The sequence below is a fragment of the Barbatula barbatula genome, assembly GCF_947034865.1.
Source record: "Barbatula barbatula genome assembly, chromosome: 17".
NCBI classification, from domain to species: domain Eukaryota; kingdom Metazoa; phylum Chordata; class Actinopteri; order Cypriniformes; family Nemacheilidae; genus Barbatula; species Barbatula barbatula.
This window is the reverse complement of record NC_136780.1, coordinates 12,150,428-12,172,667: the sequence shown is the minus strand read 5'-3', so window position 1 is coordinate 12,172,667 and position 22,240 is coordinate 12,150,428. Positions and strand designations below refer to the sequence as shown.

General features: G+C 39.5%; 1 protein-coding gene across 1 annotated transcript in view; it reads right to left on the bottom strand.

Moving 5' to 3' along the window:
- nol4lb (nucleolar protein 4-like b) overlaps positions 1-21,972 on the bottom strand; it is a 71,938-nt gene extending 49,966 nt beyond the window's left edge. The window contains exons 1-4 of the mRNA XM_079478822.1: positions 20,855-21,972; positions 6,388-6,543; positions 3,970-4,081; positions 711-820 (exon numbers count right to left, since the gene is read on the bottom strand). Of these exons, the coding sequence (XP_079334948.1) occupies positions 711-820; positions 3,970-4,081; positions 6,388-6,543; positions 20,855-21,190 (714 nt within the window). The 5' untranslated portion in view covers positions 21,191-21,972. The remainder of the gene's footprint in view (positions 1-710; positions 821-3,969; positions 4,082-6,387; positions 6,544-20,854) is intronic.
- Positions 21,973-22,240: the final 268 nt, after the last annotated feature.

The following is a 22,240-nucleotide window of genomic DNA, read 5'->3' as shown; positions in this document are numbered from 1 at the left end:
GACCACTATCCAAGTCTCAGCATGTTCTTGTTATCGGGCACGTTTGTCTGTAACGGACCATATATATATTAAATAAGAGATTTGTCAGTTGGGGAAAAGGAACAAAAACAAAGAACACAAGCAAATTGATCTTTTGCTCGCCGCACTCTGTGCATTAATGTCAGATTTACGCCCACACCGATCACATTTGTCCACCGAACGAACTTTAAAACTGAGCTCCAATTTCATGTGACAGGGTAATGTATGTGTATATACTGTATACCGAGGTGTGCGTGACTTTCAGAATGGTTCATTTTCCTACATGAGTCCTTCACTGGTTTTCTCACACCTCAGATAATTAGCCAGCTGCACAGAACACGTCTTAATGAGAAGAGAATTATAGCGGATCCCTCCACTCCACCCCACCCACTCATGAGTGACCAGTGTGGCACCGTTCATACTGCTTGTTACCACGAGTTTACGCTTAAACTCGCTAATATACCTTCCTTAGTCTTGCACAATTCTCTCCATTTACATTTTTTTTTCATTTAAAAAAGTCTCGGTTCTTTACATGCAAACCAAAGTACAGCACCTACTGGGAGTCATGCACGACGCCCACAGTGTTTTCTGCGCCATCTGGATGGAATGAAATGAGACGGCTTTCTGCCGACTTGATGTATGTGGTATGAATGTATAGGGGATGTTGTCTGATAAGAATGTCTGTGCTGTACCTGCTTGTTGCTGTTCATGCATTGCAGTTTCTTCTGTTTCAGGTAGGTTGTCGTGAGGGGCATATTGTAGTCGATGAGGTCGGCGGGCAGATGGGTTGGTTGATTGTTCTCTGAGAAAAGATTTACAAATATGAGATGACAGCTTATATAGACACTGTGTTATGGTGATAGATATACAAAATAACCCCTTAGAGATATGATTTCTCTGAGACGTCACAAGAGGGCAGTGTCTACCCCAGAGTTTTCTGTGAACACTCCTCTCTTTATCCAATTAACATTGGCAAACAAAGGCCTAATTCGGATGCTATAATGTGCGAATTACAAAACATTCACAGAAAAATCTATACAGTGTCAAACCCCCCACGTTGTTATTTTGACATTGGAAGCCTCTGTAATGTTTTCGTGAGTCGCGTGAAAAACAATTTACAATGTTTGAAGAGATCCTGTTGATAATGATCCTGACGGTGAAAATAATGATGATAGATTTGCCGCTTAATTTGCCAGTGTGTGAAATTGTATCTGCGTGTAACAGATGCACACATACACACCTCAAAGAACACACAAAGACTCATGTTCTTTGTCTACCTACAGTAAGTATCCTGAAAAGCTTAGACATTTCAGCAGCCCAAACACATACACTTGCGAATCATTTTCCATAAAATTTCATTTTAGACATCAGAAGTGTGATGGCACTTTTGGCAAGTTATGGATCTGATCAGCTTTGAGTTAAAAGAGCCATGAAGCAGCCCATTACACGCTGATACACAAACACACAAAGTCTGTCAGTAATGGATGAGCTGTTTGCTGTTTATTGATCAGCCTCATTTTCTCATTTCACATGAATTTACCTCAACAAACTGTAATATTCCTTCAGGATCTCATCACTTAAATTAACAGAACAGAAGACTACAACATTTAGGCTGAGCACAATCTTTTTTTTTTCTCTTATCAAGTCAACCGTGCTACAGCTGCATTGTTTGGTTCACGGCAAGGCAATAAGGCAGAAAGCAAATAAAACTAAATATAGAGAATGTATAGACAAAAGTTTACAGGCAAAGCGTCAATTACAGAATGATAATAATAAGTGACTTTGCCACATCCTCAACATGTGCGACTAATAATCCTTTTCTGTATATGAACATGCATTAACCTGCATAGTAGCAAAGATACGTGGATAAAAAGCTCATGTCGAGGGCAGCCTGAGTGTCAATTAAATATATCGAGTGAGTGAACAGTAATTAATAACTTTTAATAATTAATCTCTGAACTTTTGTACGGGCTGCTGGAGCTGAGAAGAGCGGGAGGATGGGGAGATCCCAGCACCCCATGAGCAAGAAGCCAATTAACTGCACTCTTTATGAACAACACCCAACCTAAGCCCAACGTTGACACAACGCTTTGACAGTTCAGACCTGCGAGACGTTCTCTCTCTCTCTCTCTCTCTCTCTCTCTTTTTACCTTGCAGTAAGCACGATTTTTCAGGGCAATATTATGTGTGTCACAAATTCACTTTTTTATCAACACGAGTTTACCTGTCTGAGGGCATTTTTTTATTTACCTGTAGGCTATATAAAACACAGTGTGTCATTCATTGGTGATGATCCACACTTAAAATGAATCCATTAATGTAAATGATCTCACACTCTATAATATGTAATCAAATTTAATATAATAAGAAATAGCAGTTAATAATGCACGGACGATAATTCATAACACAATGAACATTGTGTCACAACACGTTTTATTTGAATGATTTCTGATCATTTGTCTGTGTGAGATTATAATGCTTTCCAATGTTACTGTACAGTTGGAGCTTCTGACAAGACTCAGATTGCACGATATTAACAGTCCAATTATTTTTGATAAAACAGTAGCTACTACACTAAACTTTCAACAAAACCTGCATATGAAAAACTGAATACAGGCACAAATACCATTTCTACTAGGGATGTCATGATATCAGATTATCACTTCACTGTTATTGTGGCTAAAAATTATTTCTGTTGATATTGTCATGATATCTATATATATTTTATGGACAAATAATGCTACCAATCAAATTCATCTTTAATTTTGTTCATTCAGTTTTTCCTCCTGTTTTGGACAACAAATCACAAAATACCAATAAGAAAAGTATAGCTATAATGCACCGTAAAGTCGCTTTGGATAAAAGCATCGGCTAAATTATTGTCAATATCAGTATACTGTGACACCTCTAATTTCTACATTAGCCTAAAAGAATGAAAAAGAAATTGCGACACCATAAATAAAACTGAGGACATTTTTATGGTGGCGTTTATCTAAATATTTAGGAAATTTGTGCAACTTTCAGTCCCATTTTTCCCTGGGTTGATACTCCGACTCTACTGCACAGTCCATTTCACATTTATGCATTTGGAAAGCGCTTTTATGCAAAGCAGCTTATGGTGCATTCAAGACACTTTCAGTTAGACATGAATCCTGTAAATCCCTAGGATCCTTCGAACCATTGTTTTTGGTTTTTGCGAACCACCTGTGATCTTAGCCTTGCAGGAATGACAACAAAGAGCACATTTTTCCTACTCATTTCCCTGTCCCAGTGAAAATCTCCCAATCAAATTCCTCCCCCAATGGATTCCACCCACAATCCCTCTCTTTCTTTCTCTGTAGAAATAATCTGGTTTCAGAGGCATTTTCTTTGTTAAAAGGCCTGTAATTGGGCTAATTGCAGTGTGTATGGAGGCTAGCAGGACACTCTGGTGAGTACAGCCTAATCAGACACTGTTCGAATGTGTGTGTGTGTGTGTGTGTGTGTGTGTGTGGGAGGTGTGGCTAGAGGGGGTTTCATTAGCTTCAGGCTTGCACGCAGTTGGGGGGGGGTAGTGCCTTGTTACAGGGTAGCAGGGGACAAAGGGGACGAGAGGGGCTTCTCCTAACAAAGACAAAGAGAGTTGTCTAATGATGCATTCTAAATATGAATATGTATGATGATGAATGCATTTAGGCTCAATGGCTCTGTGAATTTCTATAAAATCATGACTTTAAGTCTGAAAATCTCTATATAAAGACAACCCTCAATCGAGTAAACTCTGTACCTGGAACAATCCTAGCCCAACCATAAAACCCCTCTAAAACCCGAAGAAGCTCTAAGCCCACCCCTAACCATGAAATCCAGTTGATAAGCATGTTACTGGGATGCTGATTCAGGAACACGTCCTGCTTGGCAAAATCGGTCACCGCTAAATCACGTCTAGGCCTGGTCGTAGTACGTGTGTGATACCTTTGAACTCTGCACCGCTGGGGCTGATGTGCATCCTCTTCTGACATTCTCCACAGCTCATCAGAAAACGGGTCACTGCCTCTCTGGGCAGGAACGCGTACGTCTCTGCTATCTGACACACAAACACACACAGTTTTAAATTCTCAGGGTTTATTAAATCCACAAACAGGGAAGGGATAGTTCACCCGAAAATGAAAATCATTTGCTTTCATCATTTGCCAACCCTTGTCATTTCAAACCATTATGACTTTCTTTCTTCTGCAGAACACAAAAGAAGATATTTTGAAGAATGTTGGTAATCGAACAACGGCGGTACATTTCATTTCAATGTTACCCTCATAGTTTGGTTATTTGTCAAAATATCTTCTATAGAAATTTAAGTCATACAAATGTAAGTCATACAAATTTGAAATGACAAGAGGGTGAGTAGATGATGACAGAATTTTCATTTAGTTTTTTCCTTTTTGAACATTTCATCCAATTTGGGCCACTTTTTTGCATAAACTCGGTACGTATAGTTGCATAAAATAATTGATTTATTCCCTTTTGTAGGACATTCTCCTCTGCTGTTCTTATTAATAAACATCATATCAACATCAAATTCATAATGTTCATAATTCTTTTCCATAGCAAAACTAACTGTTTGCAGGCTTTAATCGCATTAATAAAAACATGAATGAAAACACCACTTCACTCAATGAAAAATAGTTACAAAAAACATACACACTGTAAAAGAATCCTGTAAAAAAAACTATTATATTCCGGCAGCTGGGGCGCTAGGAAAAACACAATTTTTGGAAAGTAGAATTGCTAGTTTTTCACGTTATTTTACACCAAACTTGTACATTTGCAGATCATTTCTGTAATTTAAGAACTCAAATATAAAAAATCCTGTAAAATAAAATTTTTGCCAGAGCACACATTATCTTTGACACTCGTAACAGTGTTATTAATATACACTAACACTCACAATGTTATTTACCAGATACTAGAGTGTTTATTTGTAATTTGCACATCATTATAAACAAACAAATCCTTCTCACTGCTACTATAAACCCAATTACCAATTTCGATCTCTTTATTCAAAAAGCTATTACTTCTTCTCCAGGTTGATATCATTCTATATTCTTTCTATCTGTAATTTATTCGTTCTCCCGATATACCTATTTTGTCTCTCATCCACCCTCCTGCCACTAAACCGGACAAAGAGAGAAAAGGAGAGACAGCAAACCCCCACATTGTAACTCCCTTATGTCTTTCCATTCTCTCGTGAGGCTCAAACAAACAAGCATGGGCGGTCTTGGCACCACAGCTGGAGGGTGCAGCACAAATGTGTGTGTGTGCGCTACAGAGGCAGGAGTGGAACTAAACACACAAACCCCACTGCAGAACCTGTATAACTGCCAAAAATTGAGCTTACACCTTTCAAGAGCCTACAAGAGAACCTGACAGTAGCACACACGCAAATCCTGATGCCCAGAGAAAAGCTGTGCCCTTACCTCATAGACCAACAGCTGTCATGCGGGTGAAGAACATTCGACAATGTATGCGTGTTGAAAACTAAAACACACAAATTATTCATGTAACAAAACTAAAAGGTGGATCGAGGTCATTTATGGACTTATGGGAAACATCTCATGTGATACATTAATGGATTGTGAGGAGAAAAGGGACATTCTCGTAACTGTCCAAAAGAGGGCAGCAGCTTTGGACTGGTGCACAAAAAACATGCTGCAGGTGAGAGCCGCCTGTATCACTCTCACATCCCATGTTTCCATGACAGCCGTGTGTGATACAGACTTCTAAAAATGCATTGTACAGAACTAATTAAACCAGCTAAATATGAATTCAATCTCATGTGTGATGGTGACAAAGAAAGAGAGAAAAAAGAAAGATCAAACACAAGAAAGAACAGATGTCTAAAAGAACAAAGGTTTATATAAAAACAAATGGATGAAGAAAGAAAGAATGAATGAATGAAAAAACAAATGGCCACAATGCTCCTCACTGTAAAAAACTGTAAATTTACAGAATGTTACAGTTTTATTTTACAGAATTTTACATATCTTTGAAATTCAGTAACAATGCTAAATAACAGAAATAAACTGCAAACATAGAAGTTGGGTGCGACATAAATGTGTAACATAAAATTATATGTTTTCACAAGTTTTTTTTCTGGCACCCTAGCTGCCCAAATATAACCGACATTTACATCCATGAATTTGGCAGACGCTTTTATCCAAAGCGACTTACATTGCATCTAGTGTATACGTGTCTTTTATCAGTATGTCTGTTAATTGGGGTCGAATCCCCGACCTTTCCGTTGCTAGCACCATGCTCTACCAAGTGAGCTACAGGAACTCTAGGACAATTGTCATAGACAAGAAACAGAAACATTAAGTTTTTCTCTTAACTCACAGCTTTATATGTTTTCTTCTGCCCGGCGTGCTTGGGTGATTTGGCCGGATCAGCGCTGATCTCCACATGCATGGCATAGATGATGTCATAGAAATCCTCCACCACAGCGACTCTCTTCAGAGATGAGCTCTCTTGTCCTGACCCTCCATCCACACACTGCAATTAAACACATTAAAAGAGAACTTGATTTAGATTTGCCATAAATAGAAATATACACCCACATACATGGATCACCTGCATAATATCACTTAGTTTAAGACTGGTACACACAAACATACTCCTGGCTCAAAAGGGATACTTCACCCCCCCCCAATTGTTCAAAACCTGTATAAATGTCTTTGTTACAAACACACATATTAAATCCATTCAGATTGAATGCAGTATGTTTTTAATAGAAAATAATATAAGAAAAATCAAACTTAAAGCATTGTTTGGTCATTAAAACGAATGCTGAGCTTAACTGCGATTTGGATGATCAGACTGTCTGTCTATTGAAGTATTCTATAATATAATCAAACCTTGTATACCTGAAACGGAGGATAAACTCCTCAGTGCTGTGAATGGCTGTACAGCTGTTAATTATGGAGAAATGAGAAAAGCTCAGTCTCAGAGGAACTTTTAAGAGCGCCGAATGTAGAATTCTGTAGAGACTCTCAGTTCTCCCTCATGAAGAGCACTGGAGGAGACCCATGGAGAGGGATCACAGCAGATGGCTAATCGAAACACTCTAATAATGACAAATACTTTATAATGTTATTGTCATCATGGTACCAAAATTAAGCCTCAAAGAGGCATAACCAAAAAAACAAATATTTTTAAGATTAAACACTACATTCATATAAAGAATACCATTCTGAATCTTTATTGATGTGCTTTTACAAAAGTCATTTCATGCTTTTTTGCACCAAGCGTCAGGTGTAACCACAGTTTGGGGAGTCAGCTTCCCACTCCCTCCGGACGACCAACCTGGTTACCATGGTAACCGCAGCTGGCCTCTTGGGTAGGTTTGCTGGGCAGAGGGGTCATGTGACACGCACAGAGCCTCCCGGTCAAAGTTACAGCGGAAGCGGCCGGCGAGCGAGCGAACTCTCATCTTTCCTTTCATGCCGGTTTGAGATCGCAGCCGCTCCACGCTGTGCCTGTGTCACATCCAGTGATGCTCTCCTCCATCCCCGGGTCTTCGGCTCCATCACATCCCCCACTCAGACCCCTCCAGCACCCGGTACAGGGCCACGGAGGTTACCATGGCAGCAAGGGACATGGTGCACAAGCAAATCTGTGTCTCACTAACTCTCTGGTTTAATGATAACTTGAATACAAATCCACCTGCAAATTGCCATATTGGCAGCCGTATGCAGCGCATCGGAATGGAACCTAATGCAGGTGTCAAGTGGCATTTCAGAAGCATCTTAAAAACGCAGCAGGAGATGTTTCACAAACATTAATGGCATCAAAGACAGCAATCGAGCACATATACAGTACACAAAAAAACTAATCAAAGTGCATATATAATGCTGGACACCATTAACTTCAGAAGATAGGACACGTGTGCCAGGCTTCGCCAACATGTGTGCGTTTATTCGAGATTTGTGCCGCTGTAGCAAGATGCTGCCCTGCCCTCCATGCCCCCCCCTTTCTCAGAGTTGCAGGGCACATCAGAGGCCTGGGACGATAGCGTGTGTGACAGCAGCAGCCCAACCACACGCGCCAATGTGGGACACGGGAGGGAGGGGGTCAGCACAGCACCTTCAGGCGTAGAAGACAGGACACTCAGGCGTGCACGCACACTCGCCAGTGTGCCCATACGTACACACACAGGGTGCACCTAAAGGCAGAACGGACAGGATAGAGAAAGATCCCCTTCCCCCAGTGCCTGCACAGGGTCAAAGTCACCGAACCCTTTGAGGGTGAAACCAGGGCTGTCCTGTTATGTGCCTGCTCACACAGACACACACACACACACACACACACACACACACACAGTCAGGCATTAGCATTTTCTTTGTGCCACTGCAATATGGCATCTTGTGTTGGTGTTCTGGAGAGATTATTGAGCTCAACTTCACATTCATAAAGTAAAACTGCAAATACAGATATTTGATAAAATTTTTAGCATAACTTTATTAGAGCGAAAATGAATTAAACCTTAAAAAATAAATGTATACTTCAGTTTTTACTGATAGCTCAGATTTCAATATTTGGTGGTTAAAATACCCATGTGAGGTCTCTCTTAAACTTTTTGAAGGACTTTTAAATCATATTCTTTGGTGTAACTTTCAAAATTGTCACATCCGTAACAGTACATATACCTCATAAATGAACACATGAAAATGAACATATTGTACCTATTTTATGTTCTATAGAGAGTTTTCCCTTCTCCTTTTGTTGGGTGTTATTGCCTCTGGTTTGTGTATTTTAATTCACAGAAATCCTACAAAGTATGTACAAAAACATATACAATGCACATATATTTATCTTCTTTAAATAGAAAACTCATCCATTCATTGGACCGATCATTTTCTGATATCCGGTCTCTGTCAACAGAGGTTTAATAAGGGATCATGTACAGGCAGCCAGTTGTTATCGCAGATATAAGCCACTATGGTGTGATCGGGGCTCGGCGCTAAGCGGGCTTCTTTTGCGATAACAGCCGGCTGCTTGTACATTATCCCACTTATTATACGGCTATGTGCGACATGGGAAAAAACTGGACATGAAATGTGAATTTGAAATATTTTATTAGCTCATTTATACCGAAGGCTGACCTTCCGTGAGAAAGAGCTGTTAACTTGTGTCACAAACTATTTGGTTTAATCATTTGTAAAGATTTTTAAAGATTATATAAAACAAAACCTGTTTAACTGATTCGCTGCATCCGGGTTACTGTGTGTTATTAGTTTTAGAGGTTGTTATCAGGGAATAACGAACCTGCAAATGTCGCAACTGACCAATCAGAATGGAGCATTCCAACGAGCCGTGTAATAATAAAATATAAACAGATGGTTAAATATATTGATAATAAATACATTCCCTGAGAGTTTATATTTCAAGTTTTGACTGCAAATGTCAATGTTTACATAACACCCTTTCTACATAAGAGTCCTTCATCTGGCAGATTTTTACAGTTGAAACAATTAAAAGCTGCACTTTTGCAATCTTTCAGAACATTTTAACTGAAAAGTATCCATCACAACCATTAAACACCTAAAGAACACCTTTACAGTAAAAACCCATACGGACACCAAGACAGCCTTCGGTTTTATCCACAGCCCTACACCAACAAAAAAAAAAGAGGAAAGAAATGACCAGAATCATTCCTTTATTCAATTTCCACCCCAGAACGACGGCTACTGCTGCTTTTCAAAGCCTCGTACTTTCTCTCCATCCCTCCCTCTGCACCTCTAACCCAGCACATCACTCTCTCCCTCTTCTCTACACTTCCAGGCTCTCGCTCCTGCAGTAGCACCAGATAATTACAGCTTTCCCACTTCCCCTTTTAATCTCTCTCTCAACACTTGCTCCTTTTGCTACTCTGTTTCTCCTCCTTCCGCTGCCTGGTCCCGGACCAAACAGCCCTGTTGCTAGGAGACAAGCTGGGTTGAAGCGGGAGCGGCAACGATGGCAGCGGCTCCCCCACTTCTCCGCCTCTCTGGAAATGAGGGAAAGAGTGCGGCGGCGGGCTGAAGTCCTTCAGGCGTGTGTGCTCAGCCGAAAGGAAAAGACAGACCTCCAATCCCCATCTCATCCTGACAAACGTTATACAAACTTCGCAACAAACGATATCTATAGGGATGGGTCTTGATGGTCAACTATTGTAATCTACTAAATCTTTTTATTTACTGCAACTGCAATTGCATTTTAATTTGATTTGTTTAGGCAACTCACTGACTAGTTGGTAAAAACTTTTTTTGTTTTGCACATTCCTACTATAAAATCGCCAATATTTACAAAATACCAATACCTGCCTCAAATGTCAAGATCAGTGACTATGAGGAGGGCAGAAAGCCTGCTGATTCCAAAACAAACAATTACGTTACTGAAATAAAACGCCCAAACCGAGTAGCACATGGGGTCTTAATTCTCAACAAAGGGTTTGTACCTCTCCGGGACAAGTACTTCTTGGCACACCCGGAGGACAGACAAACACATAGCAAACAAGCAACGCAGGGACTCCATCCTGACAGTTTAACAGAGAGATGAACAGGATCGAGTGGGAGTGGAAAGAGCTTGACTGGGTCAGTGCTAATTGTGACAGGCGGTCACAGTTTATGGGCTAATCTTGGCAAATGGCTGCGAAGATAAACAAACTGATGGCTAAATGATGGAGCCTGTGTGTGTTCGCACTGACTTGTGCAGGCTGACAAGAGAGCCTGAGGGAGCCAATACACATATGCACACTTGCTCTGTTCCAAAACCTAATGAGCTGCCTGAGGAGCCAGCATTTCTAGGCATCATAGCCGAGCTCTTGACGCAAAGGTTGTTCTGAAAGGTAGGCAACTTAATTTTACTGCCTGCAAAATTTTCTATTTAGCCAAATTCTAAAGCAGCATTGCATGTGTCTTCTCTTTGTGGTCAAAGTTTGACGACATCTTAGTTCATGTCAGCCTCCATGGTGCTTCGAATTGGAGGGGTGGATTGAGCCGTTGGTTGCAATTCACAACCTCACAGCTAGAGGTCACTAAATTTCATACGCTGGACATTTAAAGAATGTACACTAATGTTTGGCTTATAGACTATTTTTCCAATATTTGTAAAAAACATTATGGCATCACAACATCATCACCAAACTTCAAATTTCACAAGAACTCGTAACTATTGTACTTCATACAAATTTGTAAAATATTATTTGAATTTGTATGTTTTAATATCTGCGACACGCTAGGGATGGTTATGTTTAGGGGAGGTGCTTCGGTACTGCTTTTTTCTAATAATTGTACATTTTTGTGTGATTTACATCATACGCATTCATATTCATTAGTCTTAAACAGTTAAGAATTCCCATGCATCCTGTGAGGTTGATTCTTCGCAGCGATGCCATAGAAAAACGTTTGTCGTTTCTTAACCCTTGTGTGATGTTTGAGTCTGTGGGACCTCTTTTTTCATGTTTACTAAAAAATATATAATCTATAAAAATATAATAACTCGATACAATCATATTTCAAATATGGAAATAAGGTCAAGTGATCATCTGACATTCAAATTCAAGTGTATTTGAAATGTTATCCGACATTGCACTTAAAGCATATGCTTTTTGTCATGCATACACATTTTTCCAAATGACAAATATCTACCATATGTGCTGCATATATTGCTTGAAATTGGAATAAATATCTGTAAAGTATTTTAGGTCATTTGTCATTGCTGTATTGATTTAAAAAGGAAATAATGCTTATACTAGTACAAACTTTTTCCACTATGATGACCGTTCTAATGAACCTTCGTATGCTGAAAATCATTTCTTTGTATCAATTTCTATGGATAATTTTAGAAAGCACATCACAAATGTAACACATAAAAGAAACATAACTGAGATTTCCAGAGTCTCCAGAGGTTTAAAAGAGCAACCTCAGAGAAAAAAGGTTTTAGAACAAAGCTACTGACTCTTGATCTGCCCTCTCTCAATCCCTGAAGGCTGTTCACCCTCCCTCAACTTTTCAGTACCTTTCCTTCTCTTCCTCTTTGTCTGCTCTCTCCTCTTCATTTCTCCCCGTCCTTCGCTTGTTTTTTCCAGATAAAGCGTGTGATTAGTTTGCTCGCCGGAGTGCTGGGCATTCTATTGGTGAGGTACTCGGAGTTCCCAAGCGTGATATGTTTTGGCCATATTACCTCTAAAGGGCTGAGCGTTGTATGTGTGTGTGCTAGAAAAAGGCACAGTTAATCAGTCCGTTGGATTTGAAGAGTGGAAATAGGATTGGACACACAGTTGAGGTTACGTCGCTCTATCAGGATTTATAGGAACCCTAACACACCCCCACCTGAATGAATAGATATGCAGAGTGTATGGTAATAGGGTGCAAATGACAGCTAAAAAGATAACACACACTTTAACTCGTAGCTGGGAGCCAATTAAAACATTGTTAATTTATCCTGCTGTAGAGCATAGAGACTTTTCACCATGGCAACCGCGGGCATTCAGGGAAACCAGAACACGCCAGCCACTCATTCACCTCACAGCCTGTCCTACAGCCGCTGTACTGTGTGTGTGTGTGTGTGTGTGTGTGTGTGATGCTGACAGTGGAAATGAAGATAAGTGAGTGACTGTGTGTGTTAGCATCCGGACTAGGGATGCAGCTGTGTAGAAGAGATATCAGGATGTTTTAGACTATCGGCATTAGCCGGTGATAGTGTTCGCTTGGATAATTAAAAGAAGCATTAACATCGAAGTCAATAGTCTAGTGCTCCGATGTGGTGCCAATGCGCATACAGCGACCCGAGTTCGAATCCCACCTTGTGGTCATTTGGTGCTCCCGTTCTCCCTCTTCACTCAATACTTTCCTGTCCTTTCTTAATATACTGTTCTCTTCAATAAAAGGCAAAAACTGTCCCTAAAAAGATATTTTAAAAACGAGGTGTTAACAGATTCACAGAAGTCTTACCTTTTACTTTTGTTCACCAATAGTCAGTGCGTAAAATATATATAATATATCAACCCAGTCTCAAGGGAGTTAGTGGCATAGACACGAAATTTTGAAACTATTAATTCGTGTTCATGGACACGGATATCACAATTTTTAATGTAAGTGAGCACAACCTTTTTTATGTCGCTCAGCACGTCTTTCTTTACACAGACTGCGTATATTTTTATAACCTGGTTTTAAAAGAAGTCGTACATATATGCGGATGTGGCTAACCAACACCTTACTTCTCCCAGAAACCTAAAATCACATCTGAAAAGGCAAACCTTGCTAAAAACGAGAGTTTCGCGAGGTGTCAAAACAACGGTAAATGGCTCCCCTAACCCCTCCCCTAAGCTCAAATCAGAACAAAACATACCAATGAAATCGTAGGATGAAGGAACTCACACAAATGAGACACCTTGTAAAATAGGTATGAATTCCCATCAGATTGCCTTGATATATATTTATTTTATACATACGAAAGATATCGCATATTAAAATACATTACATTGAAAGTCATGCTGGGGTGACACAAAAAACGTTGTGCTGACTCACACGAAAAAAGGGTGTAAAGAACAGTACTGTGTTGAATAGACGATTTCATTGGACAAGCGCGCCTGGCCTGAAGTTAACATCCGGTCTGTGTTTGTGAATTGGTCTGGCTAGTGGCTAATAATATAACCATTTATATTCTATTTCATTTATATTCATATTTGTTTATATTACTATTTCATCGTATAATCATTGTATTAAATAAACACTTTGTTGAATTCTATTGTATATTAATTTGATTAAATAAACAATTTGTTGAATGGGTCGTGTAACTTATATTGTATTGTATTACATGTATTGTATTTTGCTAGTCAGAAATAATTAACAGGGACTCTAGACCCTACAGATGTGTACTGGAAGTTACGTTCAGGCCACAAAAGACATTTTTATTGTTTAGATGTTGCTCTTTGATAGAGAAGGAGATTTAAAGTTAGTTTTGTTTCATTTAAGCATCAGTGTAGTCTTAGGATAAACATAGACATGAAGAGTATGGAGGTGTAAAATGAATTAAGATTATATAGGCATTATATTTTAGATTTGGGTCAATTCGAGTGGAGATATGTATGGTTACATATAGAAGTCTTCAATAATGTCTGCTTTAAATTTCAGCCGTGGCCAATCTGAGCTCAGTCTGTGCCATTGTTGTGATCTCTTCTGAAACTCTAATGGAGACATTATTTCTGGGTCGCTGAGATATATCCGAGATGACTTTTAAGACATTTTAATTTCAATTCAATTTTATTTATAAAGCGCTTTTCACAATTTGCATTGTTCCAAAGCAGCTTTACAGGGGAAAAACGAAAAACCCAAGAAAGGGTCAAACACACAACATGGTGTTTTATACAATAAATCCAATTAGTTTAGTAAATAATATCTAATGTCAGCATCTCCTGGTGGTTTATTTAGCATATTTTGCATTAAGTGAATGCTTGGCTGAAAAGATGCGTTTTTAATCTAGATTTAAATTGGGCAAGTGTGTCTGATCCTCGAATAATATCAGGAAGGCTATTCGATGAGAAGACAGATGCATCTCATCTGTGACTTTTCTTCCTTACAGGATTCCAGTGTTCTTTATAAAGTCTGGGCTAACATCTGAATATTCACTAACTCAAGAACCGCCTCTGCTTACGCCATCACTGCATGGTTATTTCAGTCATTTCTAATCGCTCTGCGCCTCGGCAGACAAAGTTTCTGTACTGTCTCGTAACATTAATCTCTTTCTAGTTAACAGGAAAATTAGACTTATTCCATTTCTCTGTTCACGGGTGATAAATGAAACTAATCATTTTGGCCTGTCATTAACTGCCTCCAGCTGTGTGTGTGTGTGTGTGTTTTGTTAGACTTCCAGGGCAGTGGAACGACAGTTCCCCTTTTCTCTAATTCATAAATAATCGCTCGTTTACTCCTGCATCTGTCTTCTCTGTTGAATCTATAAAACGTTGATACCGGCTGGTCTCCTGTGGAGGACAAATTATAGACCGTTCACTTAACCAAAAGCTAGTTTTTTGTGAAAACGCCTTACGTGTGGACCTCATGAATATTCAGGATGAGTCAATCTATTTGCAGATATCAAAAGTGGCTTCACACCAACTTTACTAAAATCAATTAGTTCCACTACGATAAGAGTGTGACGTTAGGCTCAGATCTAATCTCTGTATCTTCCTTTCTTTCAGAGCACATTCTCCGTCCTTAAACTAGTGCTGTGCAATATATCGAAATATCGCAATCTGCATATCGCGATGGTTTGCGATAAATGAGCTATTTAATTCTTCCAAAAGTTATGTATGGTCAAAGTTTTAGGTCAACGCGGATAGTTTAGTGTTTATGTGGCACGCAGATGTTAGTTGGGATATGTGTGTATGTGCATGAAAGCGCACTCTGACTCAAGTCAATCAACAATCCGCGTCACAGTCTGTTTACAAAATGTCAGATTTGTTTAATGCAACAGTAAATCATGGTTGTTTACTTTCAGAAGTTGTGATGATGCTTTCCTTTTCTAATGTAAAATATATGTTGGTTATATAATTTCTTTTATATATTTTTATACAATTTAAATGGTTTGTCACTGTGTTTTAAGGGCATTGTATGACAAACATCCCGAAGTTACATTATATTCAAATGTTAGAATTTTCATTTAGGCTTGATTTGATCTCATTTTAAGTAAGAATACATGCAATATTTAGAATGTATTACGACAAGCTCAGTGAAAAAATAAATACACAACGCTAAACAAAACAATGTTATTTATAGTTAACGATTATTATTTTATTAAAATTATTTTATTATTATTTGAAAAACATAAACGAGTTGAAAATTGGAAATAATGCCTTAGCAACAAAGCTGAGGCACTAAAATGATTAACAATACTGTATATAAAACAATAAGTAATGAAAACGAATAAATAATAAAAATAATTAATAAAATGTATTAAATTATTTATCATAAGAAACTAATAAATAACAAATATGCCAAATAGTAGAACGCAAATGTAACAAAAATTATCATTAAAACTAAACAATTAATAAAAAAGGTAAAACAAAAACATCTCTGAAACGCAAGGTAAATGTTGATTATAAACATTATAAATAAATGTGTGATAAACATGAAAAACCTTCCCGTATATCGAGAAAAGAAATGTTTTTTGATAACGATCACTTTTGCCAGCAAGCAACGCTCATGCAACCATAAAGCAAGGTGCTAAAAAAACACTCAAACCTTTTTGCAACCACCACGACATCCAATAATTTGGCAGCACAGAGAAGCAACACTCAGACACTTTCCTCAGAAACCGTATAAAATCCAATTTGCTCTATTTTTCACTACAGTCACCCATAGCCACTTAAAATTAAGCACCATAGAGAAGAGAACACTGTGTCTGCATACTGTACTAGAGAGAAAACTGACCACTAACCGGCCAAGAAACATCCCTTTGCACCCATCAGACGAACCTCTCTGTCCCAAAGCATTCCTCGTTTTTATCCTTTTCTGTGCCTGCCACCCGCCGTGTATGTACTCCTGTAAGTCTAAACACTCAGGACCACCATTACTGCAGGAGTAACATACAGCTGATCAACTAGCAGAGGGGGGTCAGGAGGAGAGAGGTAATCCGAGGGAAAGTGGAGAGAACAGCGAAAGAGAGATGGTTTCTCTGGTTTTCTTGTTTCTGGAGAATAAACCGGGAGACCCTGTCGACTCACACCACATTTAGATGTTCTTCTAATCCACGTTTTTCTTATTCTGAATGATTAACCAATCTGTTTTCTCATACAACAAACAGACACTAATCTTACCAGCTGCTTACCTAGACCTGCGTTGTGTGTGTAAGAGATATTCGAGCCCTGCGAAACAGCGACTTGAGGGGAAGGGGGTGTTGGGAATACGTAGTTCACCTTTAGTGTCCACAACATGAGAAAGGTATCTTGGCTTCACCCAAAAGTGAAAATTCTGGCATCATTTGATCACCCTCAGGTCGTTCAAGACCTGTATGACTTTTTATCTTCTGCAGAACACAAAAGAAAATATTTGGAAGAATGTTGATAACCAAACAACACAGGTCCCCATTGATTTCCCTTATATGGACACAAAACCACAGAGACATTTCTCAAAATATCTTCTTTACTGTTCGACAGAAGAAAAAGTCATGAAGGTGAATCATTTAGTTTTATTTTAGGTTAAATTGTCCCTTTTTGCTAAATAAACTCAAACTATCACATCATCCTCTCATATGTGTAACTAAATGATACAATATGACACAAGACATGTCAACTGGATCTGTACTAGTGGTAAACATGTCACGGCCGAGTGACTGTTCAGACACGCTGAAAACCCCCTCAACTGCGACTGCAAGAGTGTGCCACTCGATGATGTCAACAGTGTTGACAACCGACAGAAGCACACCCATGATCTCTTGTCTTCACCTGCACACTGTTGACCTCAAACACTTCCACCCATTGTGTGCTGAGGAGAGGGTGATACAGAATAATTCGCTTCAGCATCTGAGGCTCCTTTAGGGCTCTGAGATGAATGGACTGATAAATAGGCCCCTAGGTGGCCAGATGAGAACCGACAGAGTTGGTGGTCAATGAAAGTAAATGTCTGTATGAGGAATGGGCAGAATAAAAATCTCAATAATATTGTGGTTTCAAACTGTATTGCCATGTTTTTTTCATTTGTGTTTCCAATTGAGCTAAACATCTTGCTTTAACTCACAGAACCAAATGGCAGAGAGCGCATGCTCTTGCTTCTAGTCACAAAAATACATTCTACATTCTATGTTTGGATATTCTTACTTAGCATTTTGGTTATATAAAAAGTGAACATTTAAAGTGTTTATGCCACAAAACATTTTACCTTTTTACACACATGCTGTGTAAGTAGTGGTGAACAGTTTCTTTTCCCCAAAAACTATGAATGTAAAATACAGATTTTTGCCCTTAGGATAACACTACAGTAGGGATGTCACAATATATATGGACACTGATATATATCGTGGTATTACTATTAATAATACTGAGTTCATTTGACTTAAAAGCAACAAAACAAACTCAAAGCGCATGCGGGCATACGTGGACACATTGGTTCGCAACTTCCGGTGGTTACATTCGAGAGACTGTAGATTAGTCCTGATAACAAGCAAAAGAAACCGAGAAGAACTACTTGGCTAAACTTGCCTCTTTTATACTTTGCATTTAAACTGCGATACCGAGCTCAACCGCTAGATATCAATATTCCATACGGTTTCTTTAAATGCAAAGAAACTACAGGACCCATTTAATAAATTAACAATATTGAATAAATTAATAATATTTAATAAAATGTACATAAAACAAAATCTGATACAATGATTATACAATAAAATAATTATACAAAATGACATAAATTAAATATGTCCTCTAAGTGCCCTGAAACTGTGCCAAAACATATCTTAAACTTAAATTAAATAAAATATAAATAGTTATTATTAGACATTGGCAAGACATCTGGGTGTGCACGTCAGATGAAACGGTCTATATCAATGGCAGTCTTAATACTTGATTCTGATTGGCTGGAAGGTGTGCAATTCTATTACACAGGCACACTGTTCCTTTCAGTACTGTGAGGAGAAAACCATCGGTACTTTAAAAAACGCAAGCCCCGCCTACTCCCCACCAACAAAGTTGGTTTGTTTGATCCTCTCCAAAATTCTGACTTTCTTGACCCTCATGCCATAAAACCCTAATCTGCTAGCTTCAAGACACAACATGCCAAAGAGAAAACCAGTCTATTCTGCAACAGTTGCACGGAGAGAGAGAGAGAGAGAGAGAGAGAGAGAGAGAGAGAGAGAGAGAGAGATAGAGAGTGAGAAGAGGAAAGAGAAGAACGTTGGAAGCTATTAATAGTGTCCACAGACGCTGGTGTCAACTGCATGTGATAACTGTGACTGTTTCCTCAGCCCTTCTCTCACTCCCAACATCATTTCTTTCTGTCTCTTTCTCAGCCCCCAAAAAATCCCCTTCGCTTTCTCCAGCTCAATCTGATCGTGGTGCTTCTTCCTCCTTCTGCCACATATGAAAAAATCTGCTCTTTCTTTTATTATAATGATCTTTTATCTCTCCCCCTCTTTACCTAATCGATCCGATCCCTTCATTCCCACGTAACTGTCGTACGCTTTTTGTGCATTATGAAGTACAGATTAAGGTCAAATGAATCAGATGAGGATGATCCACACCTGATGGCTGCTGTATTCACAATATTTCGAGCTGTGACTTTTGATGAGTAATACACCAGGCGTCTTAGAGAATACAGTATGTCAGTCATTTTAAGAGTACAGTGATTATTTTATTACCGCGTCGCTGATCAATTAACTCTTGACATCACACTACTTCTGTACACACACAAATGAGAAGTAAATAATAGACCCCATTACTGAAAGATTTTCCGCCTCATGATAGAGACTTTGGGATAATCTATAATAAAAGTGCAGACATCAAACATAAGCCTAAATTAAATTATGTCTGACGTCGAAATTACAAATGTAAAAAAAAACTATTCAAGAGTACCAGAGAAATGACTTCACATTTACATTTTAACAATAAGTTTCATAAGGATTAATTCACAGTATAGGCAGTATATTGAGGTAAAACATTTGAATGACTTCAGAATTCAGACGAGGAAACCCTCTAAACCATAAGGTTTGACCCAAAACGTTTCAACCCAAGAGCGAGGGAGGGAGAGAGAGAGAGAGAGAGACAGAGAAATAATTTTGGAATAGTACAAATCTGGGGCAGCCTCTTCATTATCAGGGTACACAGAGAACAGAGGACAAATCCACTTCAACTTTAGATTCCTTTATCAGTACGGTTGTTGTGAATCTTTATGTGGTATCCTCATTATTTCACTTGTGCTGGTGAGAGCTGACCCGCTCACCCCGTCTACCTCCCTCACTCCCTCGATTGCTTTTATATTCTAGTACATACGTTTCTAGCCTGCTTCTCACCAATAATACCACACACCACCATATTGTCTGACTAAGCTACACAGGTGAACCGAATCGGCAGGTGTGTTTGGGTTAAGTCAATTATTAGAAGAAAGTCAACAGCTTAGAAACCTGAACTCTTCGACTAAGAAAAGGATTGGAATGAGGTTATATAAGTAATTGCTATAAAATGCGATTGAAATGCATAGTTACAAATATCATTTCTTTTTAGAGTAAGTCGTGATATGGTAAAATGGGCAAAGCCATATGGCGCAGCATCATTTGCTGCTATTGCCTGAGAGGGTTTTTTGTCCCAGGATGTGTTGGGAATATTATCATACTGGGTCCAATGTTTTGTCGACCCAAGGTTGTGGTTTGGGTAATACATGTACTCGTTTGACACTTTTTCCAATTTCCAACTAAACTCCCCACAATACAAAACTCACAAAATGATGTATTCGATACACGACTGAGGGTCAAACCAATGCAGGCATGAAAGAGAACAAGCGCATATAGTTAAATTCGTTTAAATTGGATGAAAACGATACTTTTAAGCAGGCTGACGGTGGATCTAACGATTGTCCGTAACTGAGACATCTTGGTTTTCCAAAAGCCTTGCCCCACATTTACCTATTACACTGACACACGAACAAGTGGTTACCGGAGACCTGTAGCCTAGGTGAAGACCTCAACTAGTAAAATAAAGCTTATTGTGATTCACCTGCGAACATGTGCGCTATTTTGCGCGTGGCTTTCATAGGATTTGCATAGGCAAATACTGCGCGCTGTTACGCGCGTCTTGGTGCGAGAAGCGCAGATCGAGGAAGAAAGCGCCCATACTAACCGTTGCTTTGATGGGGACGTACAGGACCGGTCTGTCAGCTGCCCCGTTCTCGTTCTGCTCGCCGTCAGTGCTTCCCACCTGGAACCCTTTGGATTTCACCCAGAACTTGAATTTGGCGTTGATGTGGCTGCTGTCGACATAGACGCCCTCCGGGTCGTCGTTCTGCAAAAGGGTCTGGAGAATTTTGTTGTATTTTCGCCGGGTGACCGTCTTTGTCTTGCCGGAGTCGCCGTAAGTGCGGAGGCACCACTCTTGAAAATCCCCAAACATTTCGCCTTCGGACACCGCGGGGCTTCGGCTCCTTTTCGTTAAATTCGTTCGTTTTTTGCTCGACATAGCCTTGTCTCTTTCAAAACAACCTCCTTTCGAAACGAAAGAGGCTTCGAAAAGGCTATTTTTGCGCGAGAGATAGGAATACAGACCCAAATGTGCCACGGCGGTCAATATAAATGTTATTCAAATGTGCCCAAACAGCGTGCCGCACGCGTCTTAACGCCACCGTATTTCTCTATTCTAGCACCTGTTAACTGAGCCCGAGCCGTTTCCTCTGTCCCAAAGGATGACAACAAAAATGACAGTCCCGCGTCTCCCCTATTGAGGAACTGAAAGAGTGGGCAGTCCTAGAAACGGCTTTCGCCCACCTGTATGCTGGAGCTGCAGGCTAATTGAGAGTAACTGTCCCTATACTGCAAGCTAAAAGCGTACAGCTTGAATAAAACACAAACGATGCTGCTTTAATAAATATAGGATATCCGAGCGAGTCCGTTTTGGCGTTCGTTGAAGCTCATGCACTGGTCGGGCAGATGCAGCTACGGAGGCTCGGCGAGATGAACTGCACACCTCCCTTTGAGCTCCACCTGAAACCGCTTACCACCTGTTAGAATGAGCTCGACGCTCGGTGCGATGCCCCGAGCAAGACGCCTCTCAACGAGGAGAACCGGACTGTGCGCGATCGCTGTAATTTGATATATGAAGCTGACTACCTGACCCACGAGGCTGGATAGATTTGAGCGGCGTCCCTTGCGCGGTGGGACCGGGTGCGCATCGGATCCAGGAAGTGCAGCATTTCAGATAACCCAAACGAACACAAAGCGGGGAACTGTCCCACTTTGTCGAACGAGCTGGTCAACCAGGCGTTTATTTATATAATAGTAGCGTAGTAGGCTGTGTCATTTCTAAAACCGTCTGGTTAAACAGCATTTATTAAAAAATAAAGTTTTTTCCTTAAAGCGAATACGAAGGACGGGTAAAATGTAAAAAGTCCCTCATTAATGCAGATTATCATTAACAAATTGTTAACTTTTTGTCTCAGATTTGGAAGCAGCTATATTTATATTTTTGGAAACATTCATGTGGGACAAAATATTTCCGGGGTAAATTTGACCT